Here is a 17,042-nt window from a genome sequence, read left to right on the forward strand (position 1 = left end):
CAAGACCCCTGTCCTCGCTTGTTAGAAAACTGGCAAGCATGCTATTGGTTCTGGCACGTAGAAGAGTGGCCATGGCGTGGGGACGTGGCACACCCCCCACCCTAGCGAACTGGAGGAGAGACATTATACATTGCCAAGAAACAGAATCGGAATGCATAAAGACACTACCCCACCACGTGAGACCCCCAGATATTTGGGGCTCATACATCTCTCACCTCCTCTCCAGCACTGCACCAACCGAGACACCTGATCAGCTACCACAGACTTCACTTGAGTAAATCAAAAGCGATAGATGCTTGTTGTGTGATGGGACTGCCGGGGGGTGGGGTGGGCGGGGCGGGCGTGAGGGGGGCAACGGCGGTATGTTAGTAGCCCACTGTTTGGGCTTGTTGGTACACATGTTTACTAAAATGCAAAAATAAAGTTTTTTAAAAAAAAGAACATTATGTTGAACTAGCGAGGTGAACTGAGGGACATTGAAGATGACAAATATGTTTGAACAATCTGCTGATCTAGTGATATGAACTGAAGGTTTATGAATGTAAATACACCCCTTACTTTATACAGCCGTGTTGGTTCTTGACTCCGAGTTATATTGGTACAGTGAAAAGCTCATCAACAGCACTGCGTTAAGTCTTGCCTTTAGCCTCTCTCCAAAGACGTTGTTTGGTCAATCTCTGCATCCCCATGTGTGTATTAGGAAGCAGCACGTGAAGTGGAACAGTTGCAGAACTAGTGAGTAAACCGTCAGGTTTTGAGGGTTGTAAGTAAATTGCTAGGACAGTGAGTTGGGATGGGAAACACACTTTGAGGCCCATGAACTATAAATCTAAGAAATTGGAGCATAAGCATAATATGGGTCTGAATTGGTCGAGGCGTTATAAACAAAGTAAGGCAAGTATGACATGCATTACTTACAATAATAGCATTTCTGATGATTGTATCTGCTTAGATTCACATGCTGTGCATATGGTCCGACATCCAGTGGTAACCACAGAGTATTGCATCTTGTCTTTCGGGGACCAAAAGGGGACGTCGGCATAGGCATGTTTGTAAACCTACCCCTATTGTGATGTGCAGTGTACCCAAAATCCCTCACATGCCGAGGTCCCTCCGATTGTATTTCTTCTGCCATGAGGGAACCCCAGGCTATAGTGAGTGAGTACATAAAGAGAGAAAGTAGTAAGACGTCTATGTTCCTTCCACCCCAAGCGGGGAGGTAGGGAGGGCGCATGTGAATCCAAGCCGATACAATCATCAGAAATGCTATTACGATAAGTAATGCATGCCTTCTGATATTTGTTAATTTGCTTAGAATCACATGCTGTGCATAGACTAGCGAGCAGTACCCGGAGTTGGAAGTGGATTGTGAGAAGGAACAGTATCGAAAAGATGTCTTCGTACTGCTTGTCCCACCTGAGAATCAGGCCTAGAATGAGTGTCTAGGCAATAGTGTTTTGTAAAGGTGTGTACAGACTCCAGGTTGCCGCTTTGCAAATGGACTCTAGGAGAACATTTACAATGAATGCCCCAGTGCCCAGAGTAGAATGTGCGCTAGGCTTGAAGGGCAGTTCTCGCTTAGCAAGAGCGTAACAGTATGATGCATTTGACAATCCACCTTGAGATAGCTGATTTTGAGACAGGAACCCCCTCTCTATCAACTGCCACTGACATGAAAAACTGGTTTGTTTTCCTTAGTGGTTTCGTTCTTTCCAGGTAGAACATGACTACCCTGCGCACATCTAATGTGTCTAGGCTTCTTTCGGCCATGCCAGTGGGATTCTGGAAAAAAGGTAGGTAGTTCAATCGATTGGTTCACATGGAAGTTCGAGATAAATTTAGGTGCAAATCTCGGATGAGTGCGCAGAACTACCTTATCCCTGTGGACTGTAACAAAGGGGTGTAGTACAGAAAGGGCCTGTAGTTCGCTAACCCTTCTGTTAGAAGTGATAGCCACTAGGAAGGCCGTCTTATATGAGGTGTAGGCTGAACGAGCAGCCAGATGAACCTTCAGGGAATTGAAGACCAACCCTGTGTTCAACAAATGGGTTAGGTATAGCACAATGTGTGTGGGTGAGCAATCAATGGGATTGACACCCTTGGTATTACACCAGATAACAAAATGTTTCCATTTGCTGGCATAGCAATAACGGGTGTTAGGTTTTCTAGCTTCCCCGAGTATGTCCCTGCACCTCTGAGGGAGCTGCAGGTGTCCAAACTCTATGACCTCAGAAGCCAGGCTGCTAAATTCAGAGATTGTGGGCATGGGTGTAGGGTCTCCCCCCCATCCTGTGACAAAATGTTGTACAGGCAGGGTAGTTTTACTGGTGGGGAGAGGGACATTTCCATTAGATGAGTGAACCAGGGTTGGTGGGCCCACATGGGAGTATCATGGTAACCGGTTCCTGGTGCATCTTGTGCACTATCTTGTTGAGAAGGGGAGTCGGGGGGAGGCGGGGGGACTTAGACCCATTTCCCCGACCATGTTATACAGAGACTGTTCCCCTTGGCATTGTCGTGAGTCGCAAACAGGTCGATCTCTGGGAAGCCCCATTCTGCGAAGACGTTGGACACGATATCTTCGTGCAGACGCCATTCGTATTCTATGGGCAGAGGGAAATCTCTGCTGAGCACGTCTGCCAGTAGATTGAGTTCCCCTGGAACATGTTTGGACAACAGAAACATCTTGTGTTTGAGAGCCCACATCCAAATGTTTTGGGACAGCTTGGATAGTCCTGGAGAGTGAGTGCCCCCCTGTTTTTTTCAGGTACTACATGGCTGTAGTGATGTCCGTTAGAATCAGCACGGTCTTCCCTTGTAGTTGCATCTGAAAAGCCTTTAAGGCCTTGAACACCGCTAACAGCTCCAGTAAGTTTACATGGTTGGACGCTACTTGTGGGGACCACACTCCATGCGCTGTCTGCTGACGCAGGTGAGCCCCCCCACCCCATGAGAGATGCTTCTGTCATGAGAGTGGCTTCCACTGCAGGGGTGGTGAACGTTTTCTCCTCCAAGAGGTTTTCCCTTGACCACCACTGCAGAGAGAGAATAAGGGCTGGAGAGAACTACCAGATCGTCCCATTGTCCGCTGGCCCGACACCACTGGCTGTTGAGCCACTCTTGCATGGGACGCATGCGCAGCCGCGCGTGGGGAACCAAGTATATGCATGACGCCATCATTCCTAGCAAACGCATGGCTTTGTGCACCGTCACCTCCCAACTGGCTACATATTGAGGGATCTGAAAACGCATCTTCTGAACCCTCTCATTGGAGGGGAAGACGAGGCCGTCTTTTGTCCAGATTAGAGGTCCCAGAAATTGTTTTATTTGACTGGGGAGTAAACTGGATTTTTTCTCGTTGATAGAGAAACCCAGACTGAACAGAAGGTCTACGGTCTTTTGGGCGTTCAAAAAACGTGTCTCATACGAGTCCCCTGTTATGAGCCAGTCGTCGAGGTAAGCGTAAACCGGGCCGGATAGTCGGTGCAGGTGTGCTGCTGCTACTGCCAGGTCTTTGGTAAACACCCTTGGTGCCGAGGTGATGCCGAAGGGGAGCACTTTCAATTGGTAATGTCTGTCCTCTATCATGAACCTTAGATATTTCCTGTGCACTGGCAACATTGAAATATGCAAGTATGCATCTTTCATGTCCAATGTCGCCATGTAGTTCCCCTGTTTCAACAGTGGGATCACCTCCTGTAGCGGTACCATGCAAAACCTTTGAGGTTTGATGAACTTGTTCGCTGGACGCAGGTCTAGAACAGGGCGCATGGTGAGGTCCTTTTTGGGTACAAGGAAGTACACTGAATAAATACCCTTCTTTACCTGAAGAACAGGGACGGCTTCTATGGCGTCCTTTCCCAGCAGCGCTTCCACCTCTTGATTCAGGATCTCCAGATGGTCCGGTGAGAGGCGTGGTGGTCTGAATTGTGGAGGTCGGGCGAATTCCACGCAGTACCCGTGGGCGACCGTCTTTATGACCCACTGGTCTGAAGTTATCCCCTCCCATGCCGTGAGTAAAGATGTTAAACGCCCCCGACCTGGGTGACATGGGTGGGGACCTGGATCGGATGGTAATTTCTGACCAGAGGCCGCGGCTCCTCTAGGGTTGGGGCCTCTACTGCTGGCTTTGCCACGTCGCTGACCCCTTGTTGGGTAGTATTCAGGGCTTACTGATGTTTATCCAGCATTAAAGTTTCCCATACTATTGTTGTTCTGACTTGCACAGGACTGCCCTCAAAAGGACCGACGGGAATTACCTACCTTTTGGAGGGAAAGTGTTTGAGCAATTTGTTGCAGAGACTTAAGGGTCTCATGCACTTTTTTGGCTGTTTCTAGGGCCTCATTGACCACCTTCCCGAAGAGGTTAGTTTCTTCAATGGGTTTATTGATGAGAGCGGCCTGTGTCTCAGGCTTAAAACCTCAGTTACGAAGCCAAGCGTGCCGCTTAAGTAAAGTGCCCTTGGCCAGAGACCTGCCTGCCGTTTCAGCTGTGTCCAGAGTGTTTTCTATTACATTCTGGTTTACTTGCCTGCCTTTGGCCACAATGGTAAGAAGCTTGGATCTGACGGTTTCTGGGACCTCCTGGAGGCCTTCCTGTACTAGGTTCCACTAAGCGTCAGCATAACTCGCCAGCAGCATAGTGTTATTGGCTATGCGCGTGGTATATGCGGCAGCCGAGGTAACCTGCTTACCTAAGGCATACAACCTCTTGGATTCTCTATCCGGAGGAGCCTCCCCCGTAGCAAGGGGTTCTCCTGCCTGTTTCCGGGTGGTAGTCACTACCAGGGAATCGGGGGTGGCGTGCCCTTTAATGTATTGAGGGTCCGAAGGAGCTGGCCGAAATAATTTTTCTACTCTTAGGTTCACTGCCAGGGTTTGAGCTGGCGACACCAGGGAGGGGCCCATTCTTCTTTTAACAGAATTAAGGAGGGAAATGGCATGGCTTGAGGGGGGGTTTCTCTGTGAGAATGTCTTCTACAAAGTCCTGCTCAGGTACCGCCTCTGGAGTAGAGATTTCAAAGTGATCAGCTGCCTTCCTTAACATGACATTGAAGGCCATTTGGTTGTCTACAGGCGAGGCCTGGCGAGCCGGGGTGGACGGTGGAGAACCCAGGCACAGAACATCAGTGTCCTGATCTTGTTGGGGGAGCGTCCATGGGTCCGTCCCTACTTGTTGGGTTTCTTCCGAATTGTCCACGGCATCCGCCTGGTCCTCAATGTAGCCCTGCAGGAGGAAGGTTCTTCATCTTCACTGTAAATGTCCTGATAAGTATCCATCTGAACGGGTCTTCATGATGGACGGGGACAGAGGGCTGATCTTCTTGGGAACATGAAGCAGATCCAAGATTAGGTTCTCCATGAGATCTTTTCAGGGAAGGATGTTCAGAAAAATTGATAATGTTTTCAAGACGATCCATACACCCTTCAAATTTCTCCCTAGTCCACTTAGAGGAGCTAGAATGCCTTACGGGTGGAAAAACGGCGTCTTCCGCCCTTTGACGCCGAGATTTGTCACTCAGGGTGTTGGAAAGAGGCTTGTGACTGTCCTCATAGGTCTCGTGAGAATCGGAGCACCATGGCGCATCTATAGATTTGTCCGTGGCCTGCCCCATGTTTTTTGATGGAACAGGTATAAGCCCAACTGCCGAAGTAATTCTTGCGATACTGTGTTCTATTACGCTGAATGGCGCGAGTTAGTGGGTCAAAAGGTCCATCGGTAGATTTACCGCCTAGCGCACATTGGAGGGCTAGCGGTTGTTTTTCGCCTTGAGGCCTAGTCGTAACTGTTGGGCCTACCGGGCCTTTCGGGACCGTCGGAGCATCGAAATTCCACGCTTTGATGTGTAAACCTGATTTAGGTGTAGCGCCCTGGTTTGTTTTAGAATGCCCAGTCGATAAACGCTGCTGCAGATGCTGGGAAGGCTGTTGATCTGAACGATCAGAGGAATCCGCCGAAATTTCTGATGGCCTTGCTGGCGCTTACACCTTTTTCGACATACCCGTCGAAATAGGTGGAGGGGTTGTGTGTTGAGTGTAATGCGTTCTTTGTACGGCCCTGTTGTCGGGTGTTGTCCCTGAAGCAAGACTAGTGTCAGGCCTTGAAGGGTCGGGGACGGGCGTGACGGACCTAGAAGTGTCCGCCTCGAGGTCTATCACCTCCGCATCGGATGTTTGGTCATCAGAGGTGCCCCCGTCACTTTCGGCAGGTGTGGCGGTGGGGGAAGGGGGCTACGCCCACGGCATAAAATACACGGCCCGCTGCTTTACACAGCGCTCCTTAAGGGTCTTAGGCCGAAGGAGTTTACAAGCCGCACACCGCTTCTCGTTGTGATCTAAGGGGAGACAGGAGTTGCACGTCCTGTGTTCATCCTTCCACGGGTATCTGACCCAACACTTAGGGCATAACCTAAAATGAGGCCTTTCCATAGCAAAAGGGAAAGATGACCAGACCTAGAGGGTAAAGAGGAAAGACATAACGAAAAGATGGCCACCCCGACCCCACTCTCCATACTGTGAAGGTCGGCCAGAGGGCCCGACCACGTGGAAGCTTCAGCCGCCGGATCTTAGGTGCTGAAATCCACCGCCGTAGGCAAATCCCCTGCAGTCTTCGTCGAAGTTGTTCCTGCCGTCGAAGGGACTTAACGGGGAATAACCGACAAGTCTGTTTAAGATAAACAAACTCTCTTATGTAAGAGCTCCGCTATAGGGTGACCAGTTATCTGGGTGGAAAAAAACAATCTGAGGGACCACGGCGCGTGAGGGATTTTGGGTACACTACATGTCACGATAGGGATAGTGTTACAGACACGCCTATGCCGACGTCTCCTTTCGGTCCCCAAAAGACAAGATACAATACTCTGCGGTTACCACTGGATGTCGGACCATATGGACAGCATGTGATTCTAAGCAGATTAACAAGCATCAGAAAAAGAGTGACTAACCTGGAGAAAAGGCAGCGCGTAGTATGACAGGAAGAACCTCCCCGGGGCTCCCTCTCCCGTGTATGCAAGTATACCAGAGTCACAGGAACCCCAGGGAAACCCTGTGGGGCAAAAAACCCTGACGACTACTGATGATTTGTAGCTTGTCGTTGCTCAGACACGGATCATCTCTAAGCATTTAATTCCGTGGTTGATGCGGCAAACAGGGTAGAACAGCAGCACTATGGAGGCACTGTAGTGAAGGGACAAACACAGAAGGTATGAGAGAAGAGGGAATGTGGACATAAATCCAGCCCCTCAATCGAGAAAGGAAATTACCCAGATATTTCTCCATTGCTGTCAGGGAACGCTGGAGCTGGGCTATGCTGTGTTGTATGAAAGGAAAGTGGGAAGAAACACAAGAACAAGTTCCTATGCAGAAGAGAGGGACAGGCGGATAGCATGAGTCTCAAAAGAGGAGCTAAGATTCAAACACACAGAGTGTCAGTGGAACAGAAATGACGAACCGGGGCTCCAAGGTCCCGAGTTCTTGTAGTCTTCCCTTGCAGTCCATCATCACAGTGGACACGGCAAAGACGGCGCTGCATATCGCGTTGTGCGATGCTAGAATTATGCGTGGCACTTCGAACGCTGTGTTGGGAGTCCAGCGTGATATTCTATGTAGCTGCCTCCAGCGGTGCCACACAGAGTGGTGAGGAAAACAAGGTGTAACACAAGAGGAGACATCCTCTGGTGGTCCGTCCAGTGGCTGATGGCGTCATCCATTGTATTAGAGGAACGCTACGGCTTTCGCTGAGCTGAGGGAAAGGACTGAGTTCTTATCTAGCCGAGTTGGTCGTTAGAGACGACACGCAACATTAGAGACACATTACCACACCAGATTGGTCCATTTCAAGCCTTCTAAAAGGGGCTAATTCATGCTGCTGTAACACAGGTTATTCCTAGTGAAGTCAGATCCCAGAGGGAGGGTTCTCTGAAAAGAAGTTGGGTTCTGGCAAACACTAAATGGTGGACCCCTCCCCCAGTTTCCAGGTCCTCGTACAGCTACAGGGTACTGCCGCCTCTCTGTCTCAGATCAAAGGGACTCCAGTGATTAGCTCCCTGGTCTAACTTATGATGCAGATGCAGCTTTGAAACACCCAGCTACTACCCATCCGTAGAGGATCGAAGTCCTGTTCTCCCAGAAAGTTATCAACACTTTCCACCACAGAACAAAGCTTGCCGGGCACATCACCATGTTGTTGCAGGTGTAGCTCCCAGTGGCAGATACAATTCACACATGGCTCTGCAGCTGCAGTTGACATTGGAAACCAAGTGGATAATACAATCGACATTGCATTGAGTTGTGGCAATTGTACCTGTATTTCTTCCTATGCCACTACATCTAACAGATGGCACTTATCTAACAGAAAAAAATGGCACTTATATCTATATTTAACTGCCACCAGTCAATGAGGAAATGCCGTTAAAGGCATTTGGAAACATGGGTGCCAGTCCCGTTAAAAAAGGCAATCCATGGAAGTTGCAATAAATGTTGATTCAAGAAGGATGTTTTAGGAGGACATACGTCACTCTGTAGCTGCCATGTTGCCAATTCACATTGAAGATGCCAGCACGACAGTAGGCAGGGCACATGAATGGAGTCTGAGCAATATGTGTAGCACATACAGCTAAAGCTTTCCACAGACAGCTTTCGCAACCAAAATTATCAATGCACTAAACCCCTACCTCTCAGCCAAAAATTGTCTCAACATTGCCAGAGCAACTATAGGTGCAAACTAGACTATTGTAATGTCCTCCTACTCGGCACATCTGCCAAAGGCATGAACAATTTACAAATCGCTCGAAACAATGCACTTAGAGCAGCTCCCAGTAACCCTAAGAGGTAGCACATCTCTCTGGCAAGAAAAGCCGCCCACTGGCTCCCCATCAGAGAGTGCATACTGTTCAAGACACTTACAATAACCCACAGATGCCCATCCCAATCAGCACCCACTTATCTAGTGGAACGAATGCACCAAGTCCAAACACTTCTAAACGTGACATATACTTGCACCAGCTCACTATTCCTACCTTTAATAGAACTAAAGCCGGTGGCTCCAGTTTCGAGGTACTAGCACCAAAATCCTGGAACTCACTTCCACTTGAACTCAAAACAGAAACTTCCCTCATGGCTTTCAGAAAGGCACTGAAAAGCAAACTATTCAAGTAAACCGCACTTGCTCCGCTGTCTCCCCTGTAACCGTGGAACAAGAGCAGCGTATGTACCTAACCACTGAACCTAAGTATTGTAACTATGTTAACCTGCTGCTAAGTGAAAATGCTGTAACAGCGCCTCGATGCCCGAGGGCAGTTTGTGCGCTTTATAAATGGAAATAAATACACATGTGGGGGATGTCTTTTTAGCATCCTGTACATATCTAGCACTTTTCATGGAGTCATTAGGTCTAGGCTCTGGCTCACACTGCTCGATATGAATTTCCCCACAGTAAGCTAGTTCAGCTCCTTGCGCTATTACACACAGATACCACCATACGTGAACGACTTACCAAGGAAGGGTCCCTAACGCAGGAGATTATATATACATTAATTGGGGTAAAACAGGGCTGTACATTGGCACCTATACTCTTGAACTTGTACCTGTGTGATGTGGAGAGACTGTGGCAGGGTCCCTCCATTGTGCCTGCTAAATTGGGGAATACTAGGTTGGAATGGATGGCCTTTGTGGATGATTTTATCCTGCCAGACAGAACTCAGCGGGCCAGAGAAGGAAAATGCAGTTATTTTTCAAATATGCTCTGGCTAATAATCTCCTGCCCAACGCGTCTAAATCGAATGTCTTGGTCTTCTCGAGGGGAACCAAGGTGCAGACTCAAGTCAAGGCCATCACTTACTTAGGCTATAACTTCACTAATAGGATTAGCATTGAATTTTGGAGAAGCAGCCTATTTGATAAGGCAAAAAAACGAGTATTTCAACTTACATTTTTGAAGCTCAAAGTTTGTAAATTCTCATTGCTACCTTTGAGGCGTTACTATCTGGCTAAGTTTGAACCTATCATTTTATATGGCCTTGACCTGTCCTCCACGACATGGGCTCCACGCTTAACATTATACAAGTGAAGCTATGGAAGGAGGTGTTGGGTCTTTCCATGTTTATCCCGAATGCGGTCCTAACACATGAGTTCCGCCTGGTGTCTCTGAAAGCCAGACATGTCTGGAAACAGCTTTCTATCTTCAGGAAACTGATCGATCCCCCTGAAAAAATTCTCTATACGAGTTTCTTTATTCAGTTATGTATGCGGAATCTGTTCCTTTCAATTCAAGCGTTCAGATTACGGATGAAGTCTGTACTGGTCTCTATTGGGGTTACAGAGGAAGATCTTGTGCAGCGTCCGGGGATTGTTAAGAGGATTTTGTTCAGGGCTGATTGGGTGGAGACTGCAGACTGTATTGCTTCCTACTCAACCTCGGGAAGACAGCTCAGCAGCAACGTGCTCGCCTTGGAAGCAAGACGACACGGAGCAACACAGGTTCGATCCCCGGGTTCGTGCTTAGGAACCTCAGGGTATTACGTGCGTAATAAATAACCTATCATAACATCATAACCTATGGGTAGTATTCTAATTTTTTGCATGCTAGGGAATGCATACCACTATACCTTCAACGACTTCCTTGTGCTAATATTCGCATGACGTATATGCGTTTTAGGTTTAATCAATTCCCCACCTACTAGAGGATTACGAATCGGAATGACTCCTCATTGCCGTTTACCAGTGATTCCTCTAACCAGAATTGTAGATTTTTGTGGGGTTGAGGACTCTTCTGAAAGTTTGAGACACTTAGTTACCATGTGCTCCTATTTTGATAACAACCGGCTAATGTGTTTCAAGGAGAACATTGCCAACAACACGGATTTGTTCAATGAACCTTCTCTGGTGTAGATTTATGTGGGGTAATAACATCTTTCTGATTCTAGCCTTAAATGTCTTCTCAACGTTTGTTACAACAGAATTGGAAAAGAAAATCAAAAATGTATATGATGTCATGTTGTGGTATACTTTGTTATTTAGAATTTTTATTCTTCAATTGTCCTTCGTTTTAATAGTTTTTATGAGAGTTAAATGTTTTCATTTTCTTTTTCATTTATATTGTGTAAGGTTTTCTGTAAACCGTGAATGCAACAATAAAAAAATTCAAATAAAATAAAAATAAAAAAGAAGGCTGCCACAACAAAAAAGCAACCAAAAGGCAGGTGGAGGCGAACGCTGCTGACTCAGGCATCACAGACCCTCCCTGGTGGAAGCGCAGCAGAAAAGCAGGCACATGGGTCGCTCAGGAAGGTGGGAAGATGGCAGCTGATCGCTACAAAGGAGCGAGTGGGGAATCAAAATCCTGAACCCCTTTCCGGATAAGAAGCCTGAAAGCAGAATAAGCAGGCTAAATCAGGACCCGGGAGTCCTAAGTGATACAAGACAAGATAGAGATATCGAAGATCCAGAGTACCAGATTAAGTCCCAACAGGGTAAAGGGGAGGAATCTCCAGTAGAAGCTCAAGAGAAGCAGATGGCCAGGTCCCAACAGGAGACAGGGCTGCAATCTCTAGAAGAAAGTCAAGAGAATCAGGTTGTTGATTCCCAACAGGAGAAAGGGACGCAACCTCGGGCAGAAAGCTACAAGAAGGAGAAGCATGGGGCTAGAGAGCCTGTGCCTAGCTGACGTCCAAGTTGAGGGTTCCCAAGAGACACAAGAACCCATGACATTGTGAAAGTTGAATTACAAAGTGTAAAGTCCATGCTACCCCGGAGTGGGAAATCCAGGGAGAGCGAGGTGGGTTCAAGATAAGACATTGGTGGATGTGGATAAGTCGAATAGACCCCTGGATACAATCGATAAAAGCTTGAGTGAATGGACTGATCGAGGACTGACTGATTGCCATTTTAAATATATTAGGAACTGAGAGAAACCTGAATGTGCTTCATGAGAACTGTTACCCATCTGTATATACGAGGAACTGAGAACAATCCAGATTTGCTTTATAAGAACTGTTTCTGTGACCCAGGTCAGGACATGTCCTGGGAAGAACTTATATTAAGAGACTGTATGAAGGAGAGGGGGGGGGGGGGTCAGCCAGTTAAGAGGGGTTGACAAACCTCTTTCTTTGAATTGTTTGTTTCATCTAGTGGTAGGGCCAGCTAGTGGGTCATGTTGGGACAGAGGACTGTTTTTTTTGTTATTCTGACATTGGGGCGAGCATGCTAGGCATTTTCTTTTTTAAATAAAACTATGTTGAGCCAAGTCCCTTGATCCGATTCGTACTTCTGGATTGCCACAAAAAGTTTTAAAAAACGAATACTGGCAGGGAATGCACCAGCATAAACAAAGTCTAAGGCTGTCTGAGTGACTAGAGCTCCTCCTGTAAAATTGGAAATAGCAACTCATGATGCTGCTAGTTGGCTAGACATAGAAGTGAGGTCAGGTGACCTTATAAACACAGCTTCCTCATGCTTCGAAAATGTTCCTAAATACGCTATTTAAGAATATTCTAATAGTGTTTCATTGTCAAAAAAGCAGGTTATAAAAGCTGGATTTTCCAATTTTTGTATCATCTCTAAAGAAGTGAAATAAAGCAGTTAGAGCTGCGGAGTCCTCTTTGTTAGGGGGCTGTGTGGCAAAGGACTACTATGAATCTATAATGCAACAAGAATACCACAAAAACAGCTACCCGCCTACACACGTGCCAGGTGTGTCTAGTTGCACAACGTGCTACCTTTCATGTCGGTCAATTATTTGCGACAGAAAACAGAGAAATGACACCAAAGAGTGTGTTTCTGGGTCCTGGCAAAAGATGGTTAAACAGGCTCAGTAGCTAGTTATTTAATGCTATCAGGCATGCGTCGGACCCATCTTCAAGACTTGATTTATATAGATCTCCCAAATTTCAGAAATAGTTCATTGGTAAATTTCCTAAAAACCAAACGAAAAAAACGTATTGGTAACAAGATAAAAACAAAGTGTAGTGTGCACATGCAACTAATTCAACTAACCTTTTCGTGGTTTATTTGGCGTGTGGCCTTGATTTTAGAACAAATGCGGACAGAATTCACTGGTCCCAACTGTGATTTCTTTTCAAGGATTTTGAAACTGCAACAAACGGAAATGAATTTTATGAAAAGTTTGTTTTTTTCTTTTGCGCTACATTCATTAGAAGGCAAAAGTTCAAAAATGACTGGCAACAGAGCCACCTCAATGAGCCAAATCGAGTTCATATTTAAAGCGATGCAGACTGCCTTTGAGTGTTTGTCATTTGTATTACATTCGTTAGAAAGCGGGAGTTCAAAACGAAAATGGAAGTGAAATAGCAGCGAAGCCTACTAAATGAGCCGAGTTAAGTTCGTACCTAAAGTGATACAAACTGTCTTCAAATCAATTATGTTGCACTATTGTTTTGAACATTTTCTAATAAAATACTACATGTTTTTTGAAAAGGGAGGAACATACCTCTTGATCCAAGCGAAGATATTCTACGATATAGCTTCGTCCCGTATGTGATGTTTTTCGTATTGTAAATTGAAGTTTACCTAATTTGTTAAAGGAAATACGGAGATGTAACAGTCCGTATATAGCTAACAGAATAGTGCTGTTTGCATATCACAAAAGTGCGATATGAGTGCTTACAATTGCTGCTTTTCAAGGAACTTGCTTGATCACAAGCATTGTTGCTTCCACTCGAAACGAACGCGGGTAGTTACTGCCGGGTTCGCTTTCACTTACGTTAGGAAAAGGCTAGACTTACTGTATTTATAAATTCATCTAATCGCGACCGCCATCTTGGAAGGAACAATGGCGGACGCGGCCAGATTACTAAAGGGCTGAAAAAAAGTATGCTGCACAGGAATAGGGCATCCTAATTGCAAACATTAAATGAAATTGTACTTTGGTAATATTCTATTTGATATTTCAAAGCAAATGTGGAAAAAAGGTCAATACATATTGTGACATTTCCACCCAATAATGTGCACTGAGGGCATTAAAAAACTGTGTTGTAAGCATGCATATGTGATGGCTCAGCATGCACTAATGAATGTTTTGCGTGTGCTTCATGAATGTCACTTGTGCAAAGGAGTTACTTATGTAAAAACAAACTCCATTCAATTACGATGTTAAGGCCAGCCTGAACAGTGTTTAGATTGTAAATCCACTTCTGTTCAAGCTGCCTCAGCTTTCGGTCGCGGTCTCCCCCACGGGGGTGTGATGGAACTGTTTGAATAATATACCGCGATATCGCGATTAGATGAATTTATAAATACAGTAAGTCTAGCCTTTTCCTAACGTAAGTGAAAGCGAACCCGGCAGTAACTACCCGCGTTCGTTTCGAGTGGAAGCAACAATGCTTGTGATCAAGCAAGTTCCTTGAAAAGCAGCAATTGTAAGCACTCATATCGCGCTTTTGTGATATGCAAACAGCATTATTCTGTTAGCTATATACGGACTGTTACATCTCCGTATTTCCTTTAACAAATTAGGTAAACTTCAATTTACAATACGAAAAACATCACATACGGGACATGTGTGTCCGCAAATGAAGCTATATCGTAGAATATCTTCGCTTGGATCAAGAGGTATGTTCCTCCCTTTTCAAAAAACATGTAGTATTTTATTAGAAAATGCTCAAAACAATAGTGCAACATAATTGATTTGAAGACAGTTTGTAAAACTTTAGGTACGAACTTAACTTGGCTCATTTAGTAGGCTTCGCTGCTATTTCACTTCCATTTTCGTTTTGAACTCCCGCTTTCTAACGAATGTAATACAAATGACAAACACTCAAAGGCAGTCTGCATCGCTTTAAATATGAACTCAATTTGGCTCATTGAGGTGGCTCTGTTGCCAGTCATTTTTTAACTTTTGCCTTCTAATGAATGTAGCGCAAAAGAAAAAACAAACTTTTCATAAAATTAATTTCCGTTTGTTGCAGTTTCAAAATCCTTGAAAAGAAATCACAGTTGGGACCAGTGAATCCTGTCCGCATTTGTTCTAAAATCAAGGCCACACACGCCAAATAAACCACGAAAAGGTTAGTTGAATTAGTTGCATGTGCACACACATAGAGACACTACACTTTGTTTTTATCTTGTTACCAATACGGTTTTTTCGTTTGGTTTTTAGGAAATTTACCAATGAACTATTTCTGAAATTTGGGAGATCTATATAAATCAAGTCCTGAAGACGGGTCCGACGCATGCCTGATAGCATTAAATAACTAGCTACTGAGCCTGTTTAACCATCTTTTGCCAGGACCCAGAAACACACTCTTTGGTGTCATTTCTCTATGTTTTCTGTCGCAAATAATTGACCGACATGAAAGGTAGCACGTTGTGCAACTAGACACACCTGGCACGTGTGTAGGCGGGTAGCTGTTTTTGTGGTATTCTTGTTGCATTATAGATTCATCTCTAAAGAAGGAAAGGTTACAGCAACATTTGTTTTACATCAAGGTGTAAAACATCTGTACGGTTTGCATAATGTTGACATTTAGGGTTTGGATTTGGCATCATATTCATAAGTATGATAAATAGTGACAGACATCTTGAGGATAGGTCTACTGATCCCTGTAGGAACTGAATTTCACCACTTTCTCTCATTTCAAAACAAAAGCCAAATGTTCGTACCTTTTATTAGAATAACTGAAAATATTATGATCAGATGGCACATGCATAAGAATTCGAAGTCCTAGAGACGTCTTCATCCGTTAATGGCCACACAACAAAATGAGCAAGGAAGAAAAACATTGCGAGCCAGACAGATCTTTTACATGGCTGCAGGAATAAGTATCCAAGGAATTAAGTACTGCATGGCCCCTTCATCTAGAGGGCAATACAATTGGGAAGAAACAGAAACACAACCATTGGAAACTGTTCTCATTTCCTGTTCAGGGAAATTACATTTCAAGCAGGACCACATTATTTAGCCAATATTTTGAATATAATGTGAAATGGGTCCAAACACTTAATCATGACGCGTCTAATAGGTGGGACCCAGTATGAAAAAAATAGGGATGCCAATTCAGAGAAATCCCAATGTGTAAAATTCAAAGACAGACACTAAGAGCAAAAACAAAAGATATGCGTGTTCATACCTGAAGTTTTTAACACCTAGAGTGGCCATAATTTAGATTGTTTCAACCAGCCTTCAGTTTATCCAACTACAATGTGCATTAGCATCTTCCTGGCATCCACCCCCAAATAATTGCATGCCATGTTAGTAATGCCCAACAGATCTAAAAATAGCACCTATCACAAGAGTGCTGGGACTAAACAAGGCTACAGCATGTTTTTGTAGCTTCTATGCTGTGCTATGGTCGTACAGTAGATCAACCCGAGTTACTTAGGTCTATTTACATGCATTGGATGCAACCAATAAAGAAATGTTCCCAACCCATCACACTTCACCTTTTCTGCAGCCAGAGGCCAGAACCACCAGCATTATGCTGATCGATAAAGGCGCTGTACTCCAGCAGGATGTCTACTTCTCTATTGCCCTACCATCCTCCAAAGAAATACCCAGCTTCCAATTAATTAACCGTCCAGTGGCCAATCTCTTGAGATATGTGTGCCATCTCCTTAATGATTACTGGATTCCTCGCATTCCCTCTCCCTCGAGCCGCAGGATTTGTCCGCCCCCTTGTTACTGAGCCCATTCCTTACTGTGCTGGTTGATCAGCATTCGGATGGAGATCCGGCTAAGGTAGAAGCGATCCAAGAAGTATTGGACATTCTGATTGGTCACTGGGTCATCACCAAAGGCTTCCTTGTACTCAATGACTCCTTGAGCCATGGTTGGGACCACGTCATTGTGCCGGTTCCGGATGGTGATCAAAGCATCTGTGAACCTTTAGAAAAGAGGAGAAGGGTTGGAGCAATGCAAGAAACATCTGTACTGTAAAAGCAGATTACAAACATGCACATGTGGATGGACTGCGCAACTCGAAAAGTTAATGAGTTGTCAAGTGAATCCTTAACACAGCCAGTCAAAACTGTTTTGCATATGGAGCCCTGGGAATTCTTTCAAATGTTCCATAGTTTGCCGAGCAAGCACA

At 45.3% G+C, this 17,042-nt stretch overlaps 1 protein-coding gene across 2 annotated transcripts in view; it reads right to left on the minus strand.

Annotated features, from left to right (window-relative positions):
- PDK2 (pyruvate dehydrogenase kinase 2) overlaps positions 1 to 17,042 on the minus strand; it is a 202,660-nt gene that overhangs the window by 104,006 nt on the left and 81,612 nt on the right. For both annotated transcript variants that reach the window (XM_069634361.1, XM_069634362.1), the window contains one exon: positions 16,651 to 16,835. In XM_069634361.1, the coding sequence (XP_069490462.1) occupies positions 16,651 to 16,835 (185 nt within the window). The remainder of the gene's footprint in view (positions 1 to 16,650; positions 16,836 to 17,042) is intronic.

The sequence above is a fragment of the Ambystoma mexicanum genome, chromosome 13 (genome assembly GCF_040938575.1).
Source record: "Ambystoma mexicanum isolate Mex_15411 chromosome 13, UKY_AmexF1_1, whole genome shotgun sequence".
Taxonomy (NCBI): Eukaryota; Metazoa; Chordata; class Amphibia; order Caudata; family Ambystomatidae; genus Ambystoma; species Ambystoma mexicanum.